The following is a 20,603-nucleotide window of genomic DNA, read 5'->3' on the forward strand; positions in this document are numbered from 1 at the left end:
TAACTGATTACATGAGTTGCAAAACTAACGCATAACGTTACCCGCTACAACAAAAAAGTAATCTGAGTGCTCGTTTGAAAAGTGTAAGTCCACTGGTCATACCGAGAGTCAGAACAGGGGTCACCCTCTTTTGTTCTGACTCGAGGTATGCTGCAAACTTCCTGATGATCTTAACCCCAGTTAAAGCCACTCTCAAATCTAAATTTAAAAACTCTGCTGTTCTGCTGTGCCTTTGATTGATCGGTTTCTCTACTGCACTTTTATTTCTCCTGTTGCATTTGGGGCAACTTACAACTTTACACACACAGCATAACATGGAGTAGCTCAAGAAGCACATCATAACAACATATGCATCCCAACAAAATGTATCAAAATATCTGCAGGCAGCCCAAAGAGAAATAAAAAAATAAGCTACTTGCAAAAAGAACAACAACAACAAAATAATTAAACAAAAACAAATTTAAAAAGTTGGTTCTGTGTGTAGAAGGATTAATAATAATCTATATATGGGTCATTATCGTCATACACGTCAAGGCTGAACAGGAAGAGGGCTTGCGGAGAATATGATGTATTTTCCTGTCATTTATCTGTTCTGTTTTATGTTATCTATTTTTAAAAATCTAATTTCATCCCATCATTACTTATTTCATTCTGGTCTTTATTGTTGAAGTTTATTATTGTCTCTGAACGTCATTCTAATGCTCTTCATTGCCAACTTAATTGAATTTTTTGCTATTTCCAAGATCTTTATGAATTTTGTTGTTAACGTCTTCATAAAGCGTTTGTCATTGTGAAGTAGAGGGCAACACACTTTCACTTGTGATCCCCAAGATGTACCCAACATAAGTTAACAATGTAGTCATCCTACATTGTAACCTACTCAGAGATAGAGGGACATTACTGGCTCAAAGCAGTACTGACGTTGTGGACTCTGTTTCAACAGGGAAGCACTACGGCGTGTATAGCTGTGAGGGATGCAAAGGCTTCTTCAAGAGGACCGTCCGTAAAGATCTCACCTACACGTGTCGAGACAGCAAGGAGTGCCTGATCGACAAGCGCCAGCGAAACCGCTGCCAATACTGTCGCTACCAGAAGTGCCTGGCCATGGGCATGAAGAGAGAAGGTGTGTGTGAGTGTGCATAAGCTATGGGCTTACCTTCTTTATCATATCATTACAAATGCATGTTTTGGGGATAAGCATTGTTCAAGGCTGCAGACATGTATTTTAAATTCAAGTCAAGATCTCAAAGTCTCCTAAAATACTAAACATGATGCTGAACTCGACAATGCACGATGTGATGCAATGATCACATCCTGACATTTCTGTTTAATGTATTGATGCAGTTGTAAATAAACTGTGAAGTATGTGTCTACATTTTTTTATTTTGATAAAACATCTAATTGCAGCATCTTTATTGTGAGTCTTTGTTGCTTTTCTTTGTTTTATTTAATAATAAACTGAATGAAATGTTTCCTTCTGCAGAGTTCACATTACTGATTTTTTTGCTGTTTTATCTAATCCAGTACAATGAGTACGGGGTGCTTGGCCTGAAGTGTATGGGTTTGTGTGTGTGTGTAGCGGTGCAGGAAGAGAGGCAGCGTGGGAAGGAGCGGGGGGAGAGCGAGGTGGAATCTACCAGCAGTTTCAACGAGGAAATGCCTGTGGACAAGATCCTGGATGCTGAGGTGGCTGTGGAGCCCAAAACAGAGACGTACAGTGACGGCAGCCCCAGCAACTCAGTAAGAATCACAGACACTCAGCTTGAATTGGCCAAACCCATGAACTATTAATCACTGTTTTTTTTTTTTATCGTGAGGCTGAGGTGGCAGATAACAGATGGGGGGAACCACTGTATGCTGAAAATGTGCTGCTTTATCATGTTGGCCTGATCAGGGATGGTCAGAAAGTATGCACCCAGCTGAGTGAAGAAACTCTACTAAGAGGCTAAATGATGGAATATGATCAGACCAAGTTAAATTAAAGTCAGGAAGAACTAGATGAAAATGTTTTTGTTGTTTCGAAATGCTAATCAAAGATTTTAAAAAAAAAGAAAACACAAGCTGAGCAGCTTTGGGGAGCTCTAAAGCTCTTAAGTAGCTCTTAAGTCTGTTTTTTTAGCATGCAGCATTTATTGCAGTGTTTGCCTTGAGAATCGTGTAAACCCTCCCTGATCTGAAACTAACACTTGTTCTGAGAAGTCAGTTTAGTAACACTCACAACACTAATGTCTCTTTCCAGAAATCATGACCCGGTTACTCAAGATAATCCACAGACTTTGTTGGGAGCAGTTTCATGTAGGAACTATTTTCTCACAAAAATGCTGAAATGTAGCTCTGAGGGCTAAAAATGCATAACTTCTTTTTTTTTTTCTTATCGGTGATAAAGTTTACAAAACAAACAAGTGCACACAGAACAAAAAAAACAATACCAAGGAACAACAACAAGGAAGACAAAATGGAAGTAGATGCACGCTTCCTTCTGCGCGGTGATACGGTTGGTGGGTGTGATTTCTGTAGAAAGAATATAGTTCCGACATAACTGCTCACAAAAAGGTCTGTGGATTATCCTCGGTCAACGAGACGTGATTTCTGGGAAGACAGAAAGTTTTTCAAATGCGTTTGCCGCTTTGAGCGCCACAAACTTATTGCCATCTAGTTCCATTACATTTGAGAGAAGGCACATATTTCTATGGCTGATATCTGATATAGCTGTTTACACCAAAACAATATAGATGGATGAATATCACTACAGGTGAGAGGGGAAAAAAATAATTTTGATTTTGAGGTGAACTGCCCCTTTAAGATGTCACTGAAGGAAGTTTTTCGGCACAGTTATTAACTTGTGTATTGTGTCCTTGCTCCTCTCCAGACCAACGACCCTGTCACTAATATCTGCCAAGCAGCAGACAAGCAGCTCTTCACCTTGGTGGAGTGGGCCAAAAGGATCCCGCACTTCTCCGAACTCCCCCTCGATGACCAGGTCATCCTACTACGAGCAGGTACAAACACTCACACTCACACACACACACACACACGTTTCCTTACCACAGTAAACAGACCTTTGTACAACCCATTGTCCTCATGGTGGTGTAGTATTTCCTTCAGGGCAGTAATTCATTCCCAGGCAGGCAGTCTATTTAAAGTCTTTTACATTTGCTCAACACATTTTTGCCATCTAGTTTAATGGAGCAGTGAAACCAAATATAACTGGACTATTTGCCGAGTCCCAACAGTGCGGTTTTCAGCCGCACCAGCACTGACCTCTTCTGGTGAGAGATTCCACAAACAGGCCTGAATGAGGACGAAAAGGAAGCCACAGACCAGATCCCATAAGAATCTTTCTAGCTCTAAGAAAAACAAATCACAGAAATTATGTCATATATCATTTACACAAACTCAAGAAGAGCCTTAAGGAAGGAGAGAAGGTTAGAGAGGTCACAGCTGTTTGTTTTTTCTGCATCCAGGCTGGAACGAGCTCCTTATCGCTTCGTTCTCACATCGCTCAGTCACAGTTAAAGATGGCATCCTGTTGGCGACGGGCCTCCACGTCCACAGAAGCAGCGCCCACAGTGCTGGAGTGGGCTCCATCTTTGATAGGTAGGTAGCATTTAAAGACAAGGCAAGAGTTACTGAACTGTATTCTGTAAAATCTGACAAAGTGACTTTACCAATAATCGATAATCTGATTCGGCCTTGAAAAAAGCACATCGGTCGAACCAAGAAATATTGAGTGAGAAGCTTATATATGAAAGAAAAATCTAAAATATGAAATAATGTGAAATAGTACGAACTGAAGTATGTTATGTATATAATAACAATGTAATAGTAACAGTACTTGATAAAAGACCGGGGCAAAGTATACACTTTGGCTTTTTGATTCATTAACTTTGATCTTCAAAAACAATCTAATGTTATTCATATGATCTCCTGCAGAGTCCTGACAGAGTTGGTATCCAAAATGAAAGATATGCAGATGGATAAGACGGAGCTCGGCTGTCTGCGGGCCATCGTTCTCTTCAACCCAGGTCAGTTCAGTCTCCCTTTCTCTCAGTAAAGACGCTGTGGCTTTGAGATGTTGTGGTTTTAATGTTTCATCAGTGTAACGTTTAGCCTGACTATGAGTATGTGTTTGTTTCAGATGCAAAAGGTCTCTCAAACCCACCAGAGGTTGAGGGCCTGAGGGAAAAAGTTTACGCCTCACTGGAGTCATACACGAAACAGAAATACCCGGACCAGCCTGGCAGGTAGCAGATGCATTACATTACAGCCTCAATCAATATCGAACACCATTGTTTAATTGCGGCTTTATGGTTGTACGTAGCAATGCAGAGAGCCGATTACCTTACACAGCTCTTACGTAACTTAGCGCTGATTTAAAAGGATGAGGCCAGTGGTGTAATCGCCTATGGACAGTGGTTGCAATTGATTTTTTTTTTGTTACTGTTGGGAGCTAAATAAGATCAACAGGTGAAGTGAAATAACAGCTGTCACCGTCAGTGTACCTCAGCTGTGGACACATAACATTGTAATTGACAGCACAACAACAACAACAACAACAAAAATTAAAAGCATAATTTGCAGGATGTGTAGGTTGCTTTTGGTAAACACATCATCAAAGTGTTAGAAAGAGAAAGAGAGCAGCAGTGGTCGAGCGAGCAAGACATAAATGAAGAGAGGGAGCAGCGTCAGCGAAAAACAAAGCAGTGAATAAAAGAAATAAAATGTAATTTCTGATTGTTTCATGGTGTTTATTTCTGTGAATATAACTTAAGTGCAGGCTTCATCCTGTTCGCCTCTGCTCTGTGTGTGTGTATTTGAGACCCACCCTCAGTCAAACAGACACTCAGACCGAGAGCAGAGGAGAGACAGACATAAAGTTGAACCCTTCTCACTATGTTTATAAATTCCCAACCTCGCACTGTTATCAAAGGTTGTCCCAAATATATATAATAATATATATATAATATACAAGTCTTTATATTTTCTTAGGAAAATCCTACATATTATGCCATTAAATATTACCCTACTGGTAAAAATATTGATAATGTAACGTAGAAATATCACATAAAAATTCAAACTCTTGGATTCAGATTTTTTCTGAAACATGAAAGCATTAGCATCAGTAAATCACTCTTAAATATCACAAGTAAAAGTAATAATACTGATTTCAGAAGGAGTACTGCACATGCACTCAAATGTGTGCAGGATGTTAAAGCTGTGGTGGCACGAGGTCTACAAAAATACACTGATTGATAATAAAGTCATAAGCAGCGCATCACATTTTATGTGTTTTTGCGTTTCTTGCATAAAGTAAGTGACTAGTAACTACAGTTGTAAGACAAAAATGCTGGAACACAAACATCTGCATCCAGTCTTATAAAATGGAAATATGAGACTAAAACCTTTACCTAAGAACAGAACATTCAATTATAGACATGTTAGTGTTTTTCCTACGTTATTATAACACTTTTTTGTTTGCAGGTTTGCCAAGCTGCTGCTCCGCCTGCCCGCCCTGCGCTCCATCGGCCTCAAGTGTCTGGAGCATCTGTTCTTCTTCAAGCTGATCGGGGACACACCTATCGACACCTTCCTGATGGAGATGCTGGAGGCTCCTCATCAGATCACATGACACCAGTCCCCCCCTTCCCCCTGTATATACTCCCACATTGTCAGTGATATGAACACGGATTAAAAAAAAAAAAGACTTGATTCAAATTGTAAAACAGCATATTTTGTACCTAGCAAAGCATTGTAATTAAAAGTGAATAAAAAAGTATTTTGAGGTTGTGGGGAGGGTGGAGTCATGGGACGGAGGGTGGAGTAAACTGTCAAAATGAATTTTAATAGAATTGCTAACAGATTACTTTTGTAAATAGATAATTTCAGGTGTCCGTTTTAAAAGCAACCCAATGCAATTTGAAAGAAGAATCATATTTTATTCAAAGAGGAATTGTATAAAAACAGAAACCATCCTAGCATTTCTTAAAAAACATTTGAGAATTCTTACAGAATAAAGTTATTTAAAAATTTATCTGAAATGTCTTGTGTGTGTTGATTTATTTTGACATGTTATAAAACTGCATCGTAGTTAGAGCTGGGGATTTTGAAGCCAGTGCAAATGTTGTTTAATTTTGATATTTTGATGACTTTAAAATCCTGATTATAATAAAAGATTATTTTTTTTTACTTTAATTTCTGATAATGTGAAAATATGAAAGATTTTTATTAGGCTATATGGCTCTTAAACAACACAAGGGAATTGAATTTAAGAGTTTAGCTCTTTTAGGCCAGAATGTCTTATAGCTTAATCAGTTGTGGAGAAAATGTTTCATACATTATGAAAACTTAACTGACTCACAAATGTAAAAAGACTAATAACTATATTATTTTAATAGAATATCAATGCTTAAAATATGTGGCACCAGCTCATTTTCTCACCACATTTGACTGATCCACCTAAATTTGACTTTTACTGTTTCACAGGCAAAACCAGCCGATAAATATTCCCTGAGTTGAGTAAAAAAAAACAAAATAACTTCAGGTCTCAGACTTCCCTCGGATGAAACAACTGTTGTCCTTTCTTTATAATTCCAGCTCTTGGCCACCAGATGGCGTCTTCTGAGTGTAAACAGGAAAACACAGATGCTGCTTCATAGGATGTTTGACATCCATCTGTCCTGTATCCTCCTCTTCATGGTTCCAGTAACTCCTTACAACAAAATATGGAACATAGTGCAGTTGTATTTACTCATCACGGATGTATCCAGGTACTGTATATGTTGGCTGATAATAACGTGAATGCAATCATGCACATAAATACTAACATATATTAGCTATAGAAATATTGGTGCAAAAAATGTGTGGTAATGATGCTTGTTTTTAAAGATATTTAAATAAAAAAGCAAATTCACAGATTAATAAAACTCTCAAGTATTAAAGGATAAATTCACCAAAAAATGAAAATTCCATGCTGACGGAAGGTCGGGTGAAGTTTTGTAGCTTCACAGAAAAACAGCGTTGCGGCATTCTCCTAAACAACTTAAGTAGATGGGGACTTGTTTGAAAACTTGAGATAAATATTAAAATGGCTCCACATAGCTGGTCCAGGTCACTAGAATCCAAATTGATTTGAAAAGATGTAATTTAGACAAATATTCATTCTTCACTGTAGATGCTCGAGGGTGTGAATAACATCTTCTCAAACCAGTCTGGGTTCTTGGGGTTTCCAGAGGCTTCGATAACACCTGGACGAGCTTTACAGAGCCATTAAATTTCTTTTTTCTTGTTTTTATTTTTCTCTCTGTTGTGTTTTTGAGTTTTAAAACAAGTCCCCAGCTACTTCAGTTGTTTAGGAGAACGCTTTAACACTGTTTTGCTGTGAAGCTCCAGAAATGTCTTGGAACTTCAATCTAACTTCCCATCAGCATGGAGGTGAGTAGATGATGACTGAATTTTCACTTTTGGGCGAACTTCTCGTGTAAAGAAAACAACTTTAATGTGCACCCTTATCCCGAATTAGTTGACTTTACTAGAAAACTGCGTGGAAACCTGTTGCCTTAAATCACTTCAGTTTTTACACAAGGTCTAGTTGTACAAACTTAGACACATAATTAAATGAAGTAGACATATGTAGTTTACATTAGTAGGCTTTACTCAAAATCATTACTTCTCATAAATTAGTTCTTTTTGGCAGTATAAGTTGTACAAAGTAACTTTTTTAAGTTTAATAAATACTATATATAATAAGATTTATCTATAAAGACCTACCCTCTGAATATTCAACACAATCCTTCAGTTTACTACTAGTAAACTAGTAGTAAACAAATAAATAAACATGACTGATATTGAAATGTATTAAAGACACACATCGAGTTTCGATCATATATAATCCCCTTACATAAACCTAACATACTAAGTAATATGTGCTTAACATGACCATTGTACTGCATATTTCCTCTGATTCGTGCAAACAACTAATTTGATTTTGCAATGGCAGAGGGGTTTATAGTGTGAGACCAACATGTTCCAGCTCTCATCTTTTCATATTCTATCTATCTATCTATCTATCTATCTATCTATCTATCTATCTATCTATCTATCTATCTGTCTGTCTGTCTGTCTGTCTGTCTGTCTATCTGTCTGTCTATCTGTCTGTCTGTCTGTCTGTGTAGTATGACCTTTTAACCTGCACTTTACTGGTTTCTAAGGGGAAGAAAAAAAACTTTCATGTGAGAGACATGGACAGACAGAGAGAGGGAGAGAAAGTGAAGAGAGGGAGGGGGAGAGAGAGAGAGGTAACCAGCACCTGCACATGGAGGAAGTCTCTCTCTCTCTCTCTCTCTCTCTCTCTGTCTGTCTGTCTGTCTGTCTGTCTCTGTGTCTCTCTCTCTCTCTCTCTCTCTCTCTCTCTCTCTCTCTCCTTCCCGTTCACTCCTAATAGGATAATTGATAGATAGCCTAAACAGTCAATAACAGTGGACTGAGAGAGGTCGTCGGGAGCTCCGAGGAGGAAACTTTCCGCTCCGAGCAGCAAGTTGCAGCAGGACTCATCTCCGGAGATGCTCTGAGACGGACTGAGAGGAAAACTGAGGAGCAAAACTACTTTTCTACCGCCTGGAAGGTCGCTTCTTTTATACAGGTATGAGTCTCACTCAACTTAAAAAAATGTAATGTGATAAATTTTCCCTCCGTGGCTTTTGATTAAAATATATTTCACAGTGTTTCCTCAGAGGATTGCAATGGTTGACCGACCGGCTTTATGCTCAAGTGAGTAAAAAATAATTCATAGATTACTGTTTTATTTACAGCTGAAAGATTTAGATTAAAAAAATGTCAATTTTCTAATATTTAATAGACTTTTTAGATGTTCGCGTTATTTTTGGCACATGGTTTTAGTCAATTTAAACAAAGGTCAAGACAATTAAAAACAATTGATGTCTTAACATAGCTGTAATATCCTTTTTAATAAACAAACGTGATTTAAAACACTTCCCTCCGTCATTATAACGAGGTATGGTCGCATTTGAACGGCCCCTCCATCAAACTTCCCTCAGCCACATCAGCCAGATATTCTCAGCTGCGTCCTGCTGATTGGAAAAGTGTCCTAATTAAAGGATTTCCCCATCATTGCAGATATGGATCAGAGGGCAGTGTGCGCCGGATGCCACCGGCTGATCAGAGACAGATTCCTGCTCAGAGTCACAGACGGCCTCTGGCATGAGGAGTGTGTGCGGTGCGCGGCGTGCGGGGACGCGCTCAAGAGCTCCTGCTTTCTGCGGGACCGCAAACTTTACTGCAAGCGAGACTACGCCGAGTGAGTGCTCACACCAAACTCTTCATTATTGTTTTCTTCTCATACAGCTGCAATCTTAAAGCACTCAAGCACTGACGTGTCATTTTTAAAGGTGCAATTTGTAGTTTTGGGAAGATATTTTAATCAGAGGAGAAAGATCTTCCTGGACTGATTTATTTATGTCTAAACAAACCGAACAAACAAACTGATAAACAAACTGGCCTTAAAGGACAACACAATTTCATACTGTTATAAACACTGTTACTTTGTTTATATGTGGCAGACCCTGCCACCTTTCTAGCCTCTAACAGAGATGGGGACCTTGTTTTCATCTGAGAACAGCTTGTTTATTCACTTATGGAAAGAATAAATATTTCTGAGTTTGTATTATTACCTCATTGATATTGTTAATATTCAAATTCTGACTTTGAATTTTCTTCTCCAAAACTACATAGTGCCCCTTTTAAATCTAGCATATGACTTCACATTTTAATATAATTGGTTTTGCATTGAGAATTTGAATTTAATTTAAGAAACTGTTTTAATTGGATATTAAAGTCATGTGATTGGGTCAGTTTTTCTCCCCCCGATGTAAAGTCCTTGCATGAAGAAATTGGAATTCAACGAGTTAATGCTTTGTAAAGACTAACGTATATGTATTTTAATTTTCAATACACTTTGTGGGGACAATTTCTGTCAAAATGTGTCTAATATGCAACAATATCACATTTTAGTTGCACCCAATAACTTGTTTGAATACAAAAATATTTTTTGTAGCCTGATGATTCAGTTTCAACTTTGGCACATGCATAAATGTTTCAAATATCCTCCCAACATTACTAGTACATATATATGAAAAATATCTAATGATGTACTTTTAATCTTGTATATTATGGGCTGTTTATTTTATTTTATCTTATCTGATATATTTTATCCTATTTGTTGGCCCAGGATCCAAAAATTATTGTGTGTTATTAAGCCAATTTTTTACAACAGAACCCTTGTCCAGATCTGACCTTGACTAAGAATGTGTGTGTGTGTGTGTGTGTGTGTGTGTGTGTGTGCGCGCGTATGAGAGTATGAGAGAGAGCGAGCGAGAGAGAGAGAGAGAGAGAGAGAGAGAGAGTGGAGAAACAAGTAATTTCTCTTTATAGTAACTTAAATATTTCTCTTCGTATTTCGTAGTTTTGCATATTGTACACATTTTATAGCTTATGGCAAAAGCATTGTGTGTGTGTGTGTGTGTGTGTGTGTGTGTGTGTGTGTGTGTGTGTGTGTGTGTACATGTGTGTATAGTGTGAGTTGACGTCCAGGGAACTTGGCACGGCGCACTAAGAGAACAAGGTGACTGTAGGAGGAAGGGGTGGCGAGGGAGCTGGAATGCGAGAACACTATTGCATAGTGTACATCCACACACACACATCCACACACACACACGCACACACGCACAAAGCAACACAGTCACACCTTCACACACACGTACAGCACACAACCAGGGGTAGAGCTCAACTGACACATTGTCAAAATGTGTTAAAATTTCGAGGCCCATTGGCGTGGCAACTGCAAGCTGGGGACAACATATGGTCTCGTCGATGAGGCGGACCCCTCCACCCCCTCCCAAAACTTCCACCATCATCACCCATCGCCCGACTCCCTCCCACCCGCCCACGGCCACTGCCTCATCCCCTCGTTCTTCCTCCAAAACATGCTCTCACCTAAACAAGAGCCAAAAGGAAAACAGGCAGCAGCTCACATTATTGCTGAACAATTTAGTGACGGTGGTTCTGCCAAGCAGGCGGAGGAACAAGAATACTCATTGGTCCAAAATTCTCATCGCCATCATGCTTCCAGACAGCTAAAATTCACTGAAGTGGTGTTTCAAGACATGCCAGTTTTTATATGTTGTCAAATAGATAAATGAAATCAGAGTGGATTCTCATAAAACCAATTCAAAGTCCTTAGTGTGATCAGAGGAGATCATCGCACTTGGCTGCGCCTCAGAGAGGAGAGCAGGACTGAGAGGTAATTAGAAGAGCAGAGCCATATGTCAGAAGGTCTGGTGCATCCCTATAAGAGAGATGGTGAGGCTGCTGTGAACTTATTTTGGGGGACAGTGCGCTCCATGAGCCCTGGCGTTATGTGCCGTGGCATCTGGAAAGCTCCGCTCACAGCAGCCCCAGCGTCGAGCGTTGGGACAACGCCCAGCCGACCGTGAGATATCTGACCTGACCAATTAGCAGGAGGCCTGGTGCCAGAGCTCTGCCTCCGGGGTCTCCACCTCCCCGCTCGTCCTGTCCGGGGTTATGGCACCCACTAACACATGAGCGCCACTTTTTTTTTTCCCAAAATGAGGGCTTTTAAAACTGTGCCAGTGTTTCTCTCGCAGTGCAAACTGTGATCCGCTCCCTCCCTTTTTTTGATCCAGGGCTAGTGTGAAGCCAGCTCGTAAGTGACGATTATTTCATACTGTGACAACATTTGTCTCTTACCACACGCTGTATCTTCTGTCTGAGTCTCACCGTGGTTTTACCCTCGCCCGTGTCAGTCAGTCAGTGCTGGCCAGACCACCATGTTGGGCCTGTTCATGGAAGCAGTTCATATGATGTCACTTATCTTCTCTTATTACTGGGTCCAAGAGGATATTATACATAACTGGCATCATGTTGGTGAATTATTTAGCATATCAATATAAATGTATGGATTTTTTTGTCAGAATATGAGGAGGATTCATAACAAAACAGATAGGACATGACAGGAAGCAAGTAATCAGAAAAACTCTGGTTTGATCGATCAGCAGTACCTAATAAAAAATTAATAAAAAAGATCAACACCAACAAGCATAAAAGCAAAAATTTAAATAAAAAACTCTCAACAAAAGGAAAAACTTGCATTCAGTGTTAACGGTCCGGCACCTGAGTGATATCACATGAAAATAAAATTGACAAAACTAAAAAGATGTATTGAAGGTATTCACTCTGGTAGCTTGAGTCACCCTGTGAACAAGTTTTGATCTTATAAGTTATTTATTTATTTTAGATATGTAACCATTAATGGTTACGTATATACGTGCTATTTGTTTAGAAACTGATAAACAGTTTGAATACATATGTATCAATCAGAAGTGTAACTGAAGGAATTTTAAAGCCACAACATGAAACTTCCCGGAGAAAGATAGTTGATTGGCGAGTCTCATCCCCGGGTCATCAAATACTGACACTTGAGGTCGTCGTCCGACCCGAGCTGCGACCCAATCTTTCTCCAGGAAGTCGCATTTTGTTGCTTTAAACTCGTGCAGCTGTCGATGTCTTTTCACAGCTTCATGTTCTGTGGTAGAATTTGTTTTAACTCTGTGATTTAATTCATTTTCTATGAGCTCAAAACATTACGGTGAACTCAGAGTAGCCCGCAGACCAAGTGAGCTCATTGTTTATGTCTTCAGCAACATTTATAAAAACTCATTGAAGCCTCTGGCAGTATTGATGGGATTGGTATAAATTCCAGAGATGGCCGCTGGAGATTTTCTGAATCTGGTAACTCATTAAAGACTAGTTGATCTAGATGATTTGGCCACCCTTCCTCCATCCTTAATACATTTGTCTTACAATATTTCTTACATGTTTTATAATTTCTTAAAATGGCACTTACTGATATATAATGATATCAAGGATAATGATGGCAGTTCATATATACATATTTTTTGATTATATGATGAGGTTTATTTGTACAAAAACAACACATTAAAAGGTTGTCTGAGATAATGATAATAAATATTCCAGACACAACTGCATCGTCCGTATAAGTCATATGGTTTGTTTTGCCTGACCCGCAGCAGTCGGTCGGCACACACAATGCGAACAACACACTGTGCTGTAATTTAATGAAGCAGAATGCAAATTCCTGTCTGACAAGCTGATGTTTAGGTCGGTTGGACTGTCACTAGATTTAGATTGGCTAAACGGTTCAGTGGACAGGGTGGACTGGACATCAGATTGGTCGTCAGATCGGCGGTGTGACTGTCGGTGCACTTGACCCGCAGATCTGTATCTGATACACGCTCTCTGTTGGTGTGTGTGTTCAGAGAAGGATCCAAGTTAACCTGATCCAGAAACAGGATCTGTCTCTCTGCATGTCCACCAGACCAGCAGTCTGTTTGCCTGAGCACCAAAGGTCAGCGCTGAAGTCAGGGCGAGAACAATGAGAGGGGAGGGCTTCGCTCTGGAGTAGATGTGTGCATTTGTGTGTGCATTTCTGCTAAACACTCATCTTATTATACAGTGCATCTCTCTACCTTGAGAGTGCCTGACCCTGGCCATGTCAGTGTGGACGAGCGCAGGATTTTGCTGACTTATTACTCCGTAATGATCTTGTCACTAATTGCCATGTCTAAATCCAGCGTGACTGAGTGTTCCCGCTCTGGCATGGCCTCTGGGCCAATCAACGGAAACTCTGAAATATTAAACACCTTCAGCTGCTCCATAAGTATTGGAGCTACTCTTACCTTTGCATTAACAACGCTTAAGAATACTGGGTGTAATAAGACGAACTGGACAGGGCGTGTAATGGAAAAGCGATTCTCGAAAACCCGAATGATCTCACGACATTAATGCCTGTAGTTTCTTCTTCACTGACATCAAGCATTAGCATCACACTGAGAAATTAAATCAAGTGCTTTGCTGCAACATTCCGGGTATTTCCTCCGCCACACTTCCTTTGATGATGTTTGGTTGATGCATCGTGTGTTGCCACAGGAATCCACATACCACAGACGGTATGTTGGCCATATTAAAGCGCATACCACTGAGGCCGTGAGGCAGACGACTCAGATGGGTCTAGTGGCCCGACTGACCCTCCTGAGCCGCTGGGAATGGGCTTTACCGTTTCCCCAGCGACCCCACAGCAACAGTGAGGGGTCCCAGCAATGTTTGGCTTCAGGATGTAGCATCTCCAGACCTTTTGACAGGGATGTCTCAACCTGGGTGTTTGCTCTATGTTTAGTCTCAGCTTTTGTTTGTTGTTTGTAAATATTGACATTATTTTACATTCAAAAGGAAGTCAAAGGCAATATTTGTTTTTACTGAAAGTGAATGTGAAATCTTTGTTTAGGTGTATTTTACTGAAACCACTCATGCTGATATTTGATATGCATATGTTCATTATTTTCTTACCACTTCTTACCAGAGAGCAATATACACATATTGTCAAATTAAATACATACCTTTATAGCACAAATTAGACTCAGTCAACTCCAATACAGGTTATTGCTGGCCACTCACAACCATAATAATAATAACTTATCAAAAAACACTGATAACGTAGGTGGATGTAAATTGTCATGCCAAACATGCAGGACTGAAAAGCGTGAAGCGTACAACGTGATGTATAGCAATAAGGACCCAACACTATGCACAATTTATGCCAAAAATTGCTTTTGTCATAAAATAAATTAATTTTATTGTTATTTATTTGTCTGGATAGTTCAAATTGTTTCAAAGAGCTTTAAGCACAGCATCTCTTCACTGAAAACCATCATCATAAGACAAAATACACAAGTAAACACTCAATTATTGATTTAAATAAATCCAGTTTTTCCAGTGATGGAATGTAACTAAGTAAATTTACTCAAGTACAGTACTATTTGTGAGGTACTACTTCTTTACTTGAGTATTTCCATTTTCTGATACTTCCACTCCACTCCACTACATTTTGGAGGCAATTATAGTACTTTATACTCACTATATTTATGAAAGAACTTTTAGTTAGTTAGTTAGTCGTGCTCCATCTGAGCCAAAGCAGCCAATTTTAAAATATTTTGTTTTATCAGCAGTTGGATGAAAAAAAAAACAGTTTCGAATAATCAGAACAATGCTGAATCATCTGACCCCTAGTATACAGTATATACATGTAAATATCTGTGTAATTTACTTTTAGTTGTATTTTTGATACTTGAGTACATTAAATATCAGATTCTTTCAGACTTTGACTCAAGTTATATTATAGTACAGTATCTTTGCTTCTTTTTGGGGGGGGGGGGGGTTTAGAAAAAAAACTTCTCGTCATTCAAGTTTCATCTTCTTATTTTACACAAACCTCTAATGCTCCCATATTTTTTTCTGATGGCTACATGTAACTAAAATAAAATAAAAATCTTGACTCAGAATCAGAGATATTGGTAGGCTTATCTCCTTGTAGGCGTCACATAGTATATTTATGTGGAAAAAAAAGCTGTCACTTTCTCATGCCTCTGGGCTGACTGGTCTGGTGACCCAGTCAGGTCTGGAGACAAACACCAGCTCCAGAATGATGACGCATCATCCTGCGTGACAGACCCAAAATGCCGCGGTGTCAGCCAGCGGACAATGGTCCTGCTGCTTGGGGGCTGGCTCTGTCTTTGTCCCGTTCTGGTTAAGCAGACTTAGGGATAATTCCGCGGATAATTCATGGGACCGGCGGCTCAGCCTCTCCCACCGGGAGATCTGATTCCCCCCCTCTGCCTGGAGCCATGGCCTGCCGTGAGCTTTTCTCCTGTCTCCCCAGGAGCACAGCCTCGGACACGGCAGCCGGAGCCAAGGCAACAGTCTCTTAGGCTAAGCCCACCAGTCCTGGTTGCCAGGCGCTAAGATGCACACCCGCCACGCTGAGGGTATGTGTCTGAGTGTTCGGGGCAGGGAGGAGGTGGAGAAGAGGGGAGAAGTCAGGTTGGCAGTTGTTTTGAGTGACAGCTCGACTCAGCAACATTCCCCGAGTCAACCAAGCATTTTTTTTTTCTCATGGAGACCCGTCTTACTGAGGTGTGAGGGCTCCTCAAGTGTCTCGGCTTATACTCCAGCTCAAACAAAAGCATTTCTCTCTTTTATTTACTGAGCTCTCACACAATTTCTCTCTATTTCCTCCCTTGTTACTCCCCCACCCTCCTGTCCTTATCTGCAGTCTGTTTGCAGTGCGTTGTGGGGGCTGTGCGGAGGCCATCTCTCCTGCAGAGCTGGTGATGCGTGCAGGGGCCGCTGTGTTCCACCTGCGCTGCTTCACCTGCAGCGTTTGTTCCTGCCGCCTGCAGACCGGAGACCGCTGCGTCCTCAGGGAGGGACAGCTACTGTGTGCCAGAGAGGACTATCACCAGTGTCTGGCCAGCCCGACCTCCTCCGACACAGGTACAGGCTGTAGTAGACAGTGTGTATGACCCAATACCAATGCAATACTGGGTTACATTTTCCCATTACCTATGGGTTGTTCCGTCTGTTTCAAATTATACTTACCCTAAACACTTTAGTTTGGAGTAGTATGAAATATAGCACTAAAACTGGGTCTGGTTAAAGCGATAGAATAAACTACGACTCTTTATTACAAAACAAGTAAAGGCAAATGACGCATCAAACCTCTCATATTGATGGCATTCTTCTTTATGTGAATGCTTTGTAAGTAATTAACCATCTACTTTTCAATCTTCTAGGTAAAAGTGATGATGATGAAGAAGAGGAGGAGGAGGAAGCTGGGAGGGTTTCGGGCAGGCGAGCCAGATCAGAAGACCCGGAGAGCAAACGTCCCAAAAGGCCGCGCACGATTCTGACCACTCAACAAAGACGCACCTTTAAAGCCTCTTTTGAGGTGTCATCAAAGCCTTGCCGCAAGGTAAAGTGTTCATTCTGTGTTCACCTTGTAGACTTTAGACCAGTATGTGGATGCAGGGAGCTGAAGTCTGTAAATGTAGCTTCTCATCCAGATGACATAGGCTTGGTTGCCAAATGTGTGTTCACCGAGACAGGTTATGCTGTGTTTTCTGTTTACAATTTTTACTGTAATTCCTCCGAAAAACTGAGAATCTTATAATTTTAATGAACACAGACCAGTGGTTCTCAAACTTTTTCATATCAAGGAACCCAAAAAAGGCACAAATTAGGTCACAGACACCCACTACATGAGATTTTATCAGATAAGATTTCTGCTTTTTTCAGGTTTTATCACAGAAGGTGACCAAAATAGACATTTTGTGATGGTGTTATTTATGGATGGAATTAAATTGAAAATAAATCAAATAAACCCCTCAAGAACCCCCAGGGGTCTCAGACTGCACTTTAAGGACCACTGACATAGGCCAGCTTTAGAAATTAACATGCAAAAGAATAACATTTTTATAGGAGGTGTAGTTTTTTTAATTTCACCACGATAAGTTGTTTTCTGTCAGATCCATCAATTTTACTTAAAAGTGAAGTCAAGTAAAAACCTTTCTACCTTAGAATGTGGACAGAAAACTATTGTATCATGCGTTGCTATCAGGATTTTCAGAAAGAACAAAGAAATAACTCCTCAGTGAAAAAGTAGAGAAGGTAGCCAAGAAATTTGGCAGGATTTGGGCAAAAGGGTGCTTTACCAACTTGTCTTTAAAAAATCCAAATGCACAAACATTTAGAAAGTACTGTTTGATACTTTCCTCCTCGTTTTGAGGTGGATCAGTGGGGTGATACAGATTTTTTCTGACCTTGAAGTGACCTCCTCTCTGTTTCTTTTCTCCTATTTTTTTACCCCCCCTCTTCTACTTTCTCCCTCCCCCTGAATCCTGATCCAAGGTAAGGGAGACCTTGGCAGCAGAGACTGGTCTGAGCGTCCGGGTTGTGCAGGTCTGGTTCCAGAACCAAAGAGCCAAAGTACGACAAAGTACACACACATACACACACAAACACACACGCACGGTCATATGCGCTACTAATAAAAGGACTCTTTCTGCACCGTATTTGTATGCCAGAGTGGAAATCAGCCTGGTTATCTCTTCATACAGGAAACTGATGACATCTTGCTGCGAGATCACTGTAGATTAAACCCCATATTTCCTCACAAAGTGGGCTCATGTGTGGCTTCCCTCCTCCACTGAAAGATGTCCTCTACCTCACTGTTAATACTTTGCAATTGAGTGAACACGCTTGTATACGCCTGGGTGGTAGAGGGGGTGTGGAGTGAGAAAAATGTTTTACACTCGGCCTGTATGTGAGCTTTGTGTCTGCTGGTTCCTTATGTCTTTAGATGAAGAAACTGGCCCGGAGACAGCAGCAGCAGCAGGAGCAGCAGCAGCAGACTCAGGAGCAGTGTGATCGCCCATCAAATCACACAGGTATTATACTGTTGGAAAATGTTTTAGTCAGTGCGTTATTACTCCTATATGACATGATATCCTACAGATAAAGTCAGATGTAACTCTTCCTTCTCGATGGTGAGAAAGAAGCGCATTTTTAAAGAAAGAAAATGCCACATGATGCAAGATATTTTGCAACATTTTGTAGAAGTACAGGGAGTGTTTAAGTAACTTCTGCAGACAGAATGAAGTAATCAATTGCAAAAAGGCAGATGCGTGTCTCTTTAAAAGGTTTTTAACAGAAATCATGACACTTCTGCAAGTTTTAAAAGCCAGAAATTCAGCTCCAAAGAAACTACATAACTATAACAACATGAAGGTAGCACACTGCGCTAAAGCTCATTAAAAGACATTAACACAGTCCCTTATGTGTCTCCTCTGCTCCACAGTGCCCTCACGTGGTGGTTTAACCTCTGAGATGGAGCGCCTGGCGTCCTCCTATACCCACATTCAGCAGCAGCAGCAGATGGGACTCACCACACTGGAGCAGCAGGACTACGACATGGACCCATTCAGACAGGGCCTGACCCCACCTCAGATGCCAGGGGATCACATGCACCCCTATGGTAAAGACCTAAGTGCTGTCAAACCATGATGGATAATTAGATGTTTAGCTCTACAATGCCCCTGAGATCAATGTGATCAGTAAAATTAAGAAATTTTAATGCTGGATCTGGATTTTTATTAGCGTCAGCGTCAAATTGTATTAACAACCACCTAATACGGCTGGGTTTTTTCATCATTATCCATGAATTATTCCCTAACATGTCAAAAAAATTCAAATAAAATCCTCATGTCACACTGTTAAAAAAAGAGAGAAAAAAAATCCTTAATCTATCTCTTTATCTGGATCTGCACCAAAATTTAAAGGGGGCTATTCTGGGACTAGACCCATCCTCCATCCGAGTTTTGTGGAGATCTGTTCAGTATTTTTTGTGTAATCCTGTTGACAAACCAACCACCATTTCCCATAATGCAACTTAATAATCTTTGGTTAGTTTCTATTAAAAATGTAAAATTTTGAACCAAATCCAAAATAACCCTGCTGACATCACCAGGGATTTTTTCGAAACTTACAAAAAGCCAAATTGGTGAAGTGCCCCTTTAAACTAGCCAATAATCAAATTACAGCCTAATCATCCGCTCTGTGTCTTTTTTAGGTTTCAAAGGTGTGTTCGTTGACATGGACAGAGACCCTCTGTGTCATGTTGCTGACACCGACTGCCTGTCCCTGGGTGACTCCTCTCTGCTCACCCCTATCGACCGCCTCTACTCCATGCAGGACTCTTACTTCACCTCCTGAGGGTGGAGATCGGACTCAGTGAGAAGAAGCGGTGCGCCTCCCTCACTCTGCATCGCTCTCTGGTCTCACCATGCATCTGTCTGTAGCGTGCACGAGTTGGTTGAAGAAGTGGTTGCAGAAATCACTGCCAAGGTACACCGTGATACCATGCAATACTCCATGTGCACCTGCATATAAACATTACACTACTGCCTCTTATGCTTTACAATCTCACTGTACAACACAGGCTCCTGTGTATGCACGATACTGTCGGACCTCTCTCACTATGTTTGAATGTTAGATTATGAGATTATATCTGCATCGACTAATGTAAATAGCTGTTTGGGCGTGTATTTGTATTTATTCTCACAATGTGTGTATGCTGTTCCTCTTGAATGAATCAACAATGATCAATAAAAAATGGTTATGATACAGTGAATATTCACTGAAAAGCAGAGGCTGATTTTTGATGAAGATGGTGTATTCATGCTGAGGGTCAGAGCCGGGTCAGTCCATCCTCGGTGCTTATCAGTCCCATCTAGGTGACAGGTCAGCGAGGCATCCTCCTCTGGCTGTTGGGTGGATCATCAGATTGTAAAACGCTGGGCTATGACAGCTGTATGGGTCAGTGGCAGGTAAGCATCACATCCACGCCGCCATCATCAACGCTCACATTGTGCTCCTCGCGGTCAAAGGCCCTCGCTGCATTTTTCTGCCTTTTCCTTCCTCCAGTCGTAGAGAACGGGAGGGGGTAGGGTGGGGGCGACCACCCAGGCTCTGTGCCCAGCTGGAATGCACCAATCCTGGGGAGGGAGGTTGAGAAACCCCAGGGCGGGGCGCTCCAGACAACGAAGGGGCTGAAAGCTGTGTCAGGGGAGAATGCCCAGGGTGACACAGAGATATGAAGC

The 20,603-nt window shown here is 40.8% G+C and overlaps 2 protein-coding genes across 3 annotated transcripts in view; both read left to right on the forward strand.

The window, feature by feature from the left end:
* rxrgb (retinoid X receptor, gamma b) overlaps nucleotides 1-6,031 on the forward strand; it is a 32,149-nt gene extending 26,118 nt beyond the window's left edge. Inside the window, exons 4-10 of one of the 2 annotated variants that reach the window (XM_073477307.1) lie at nucleotides 944-1,123; nucleotides 1,580-1,740; nucleotides 2,870-2,999; nucleotides 3,465-3,597; nucleotides 3,934-4,025; nucleotides 4,139-4,244; nucleotides 5,482-6,031. In XM_073477307.1, the coding sequence (XP_073333408.1) occupies nucleotides 944-1,123; nucleotides 1,580-1,740; nucleotides 2,870-2,999; nucleotides 3,465-3,597; nucleotides 3,934-4,025; nucleotides 4,139-4,244; nucleotides 5,482-5,629 (950 nt within the window). In that variant the 3' untranslated portion in view covers nucleotides 5,630-6,031. Of the gene's footprint in view, nucleotides 1-943; nucleotides 1,130-1,579; nucleotides 1,741-2,869; nucleotides 3,000-3,464; nucleotides 3,598-3,933; nucleotides 4,026-4,138; nucleotides 4,245-5,481 lie in introns of both variants that reach the window. The other variant, XM_073477306.1, reaches the window with a different exon arrangement.
* A 3,103-nt stretch (nucleotides 6,032-9,134) lies between these two features.
* Nucleotides 9,135-19,716, forward strand: lmx1a (LIM homeobox transcription factor 1, alpha). Its single transcript, XM_073477149.1, has 7 exons — nucleotides 9,135-9,313; nucleotides 16,220-16,440; nucleotides 16,740-16,918; nucleotides 17,854-17,931; nucleotides 18,305-18,392; nucleotides 18,803-18,979; nucleotides 19,574-19,716. The coding sequence occupies exons 1-7, from the start codon at nucleotides 9,135-9,137 to the stop codon at nucleotides 19,714-19,716; spliced, it is 1,065 nt and encodes a 354-aa protein (XP_073333250.1).
* Nucleotides 19,717-20,603: the final 887 nt, after the last annotated feature.

Source organism: Pagrus major, chromosome 11, assembly GCF_040436345.1.
Source record: "Pagrus major chromosome 11, Pma_NU_1.0".
Classification (NCBI taxonomy): Eukaryota; Metazoa; Chordata; class Actinopteri; order Spariformes; family Sparidae; genus Pagrus; species Pagrus major.

What these genes read in the sequence shown, in the direction of transcription:
- lmx1a (XM_073477149.1), top strand. Translation starts at nt 9,135, where the DNA reads ATGGATCAGAGGGCAGTGTGCGCCGGATGCCACCGGCTGATCAGAGAC. An exon ending in TCCAGAACCAAAGAGCCAAA is followed by an intron (nt 17,932 to 18,304) that starts GTACGACAAAGT and finishes TTATGTCTTTAG; the next exon opens with ATGAAGAAACTGGCCCGGAG. An exon ending in GGATCACATGCACCCCTATG is followed by an intron (nt 18,980 to 19,573) that starts GTAAAGACCTAA and finishes TGTCTTTTTTAG; the next exon opens with GTTTCAAAGGTGTGTTCGTT.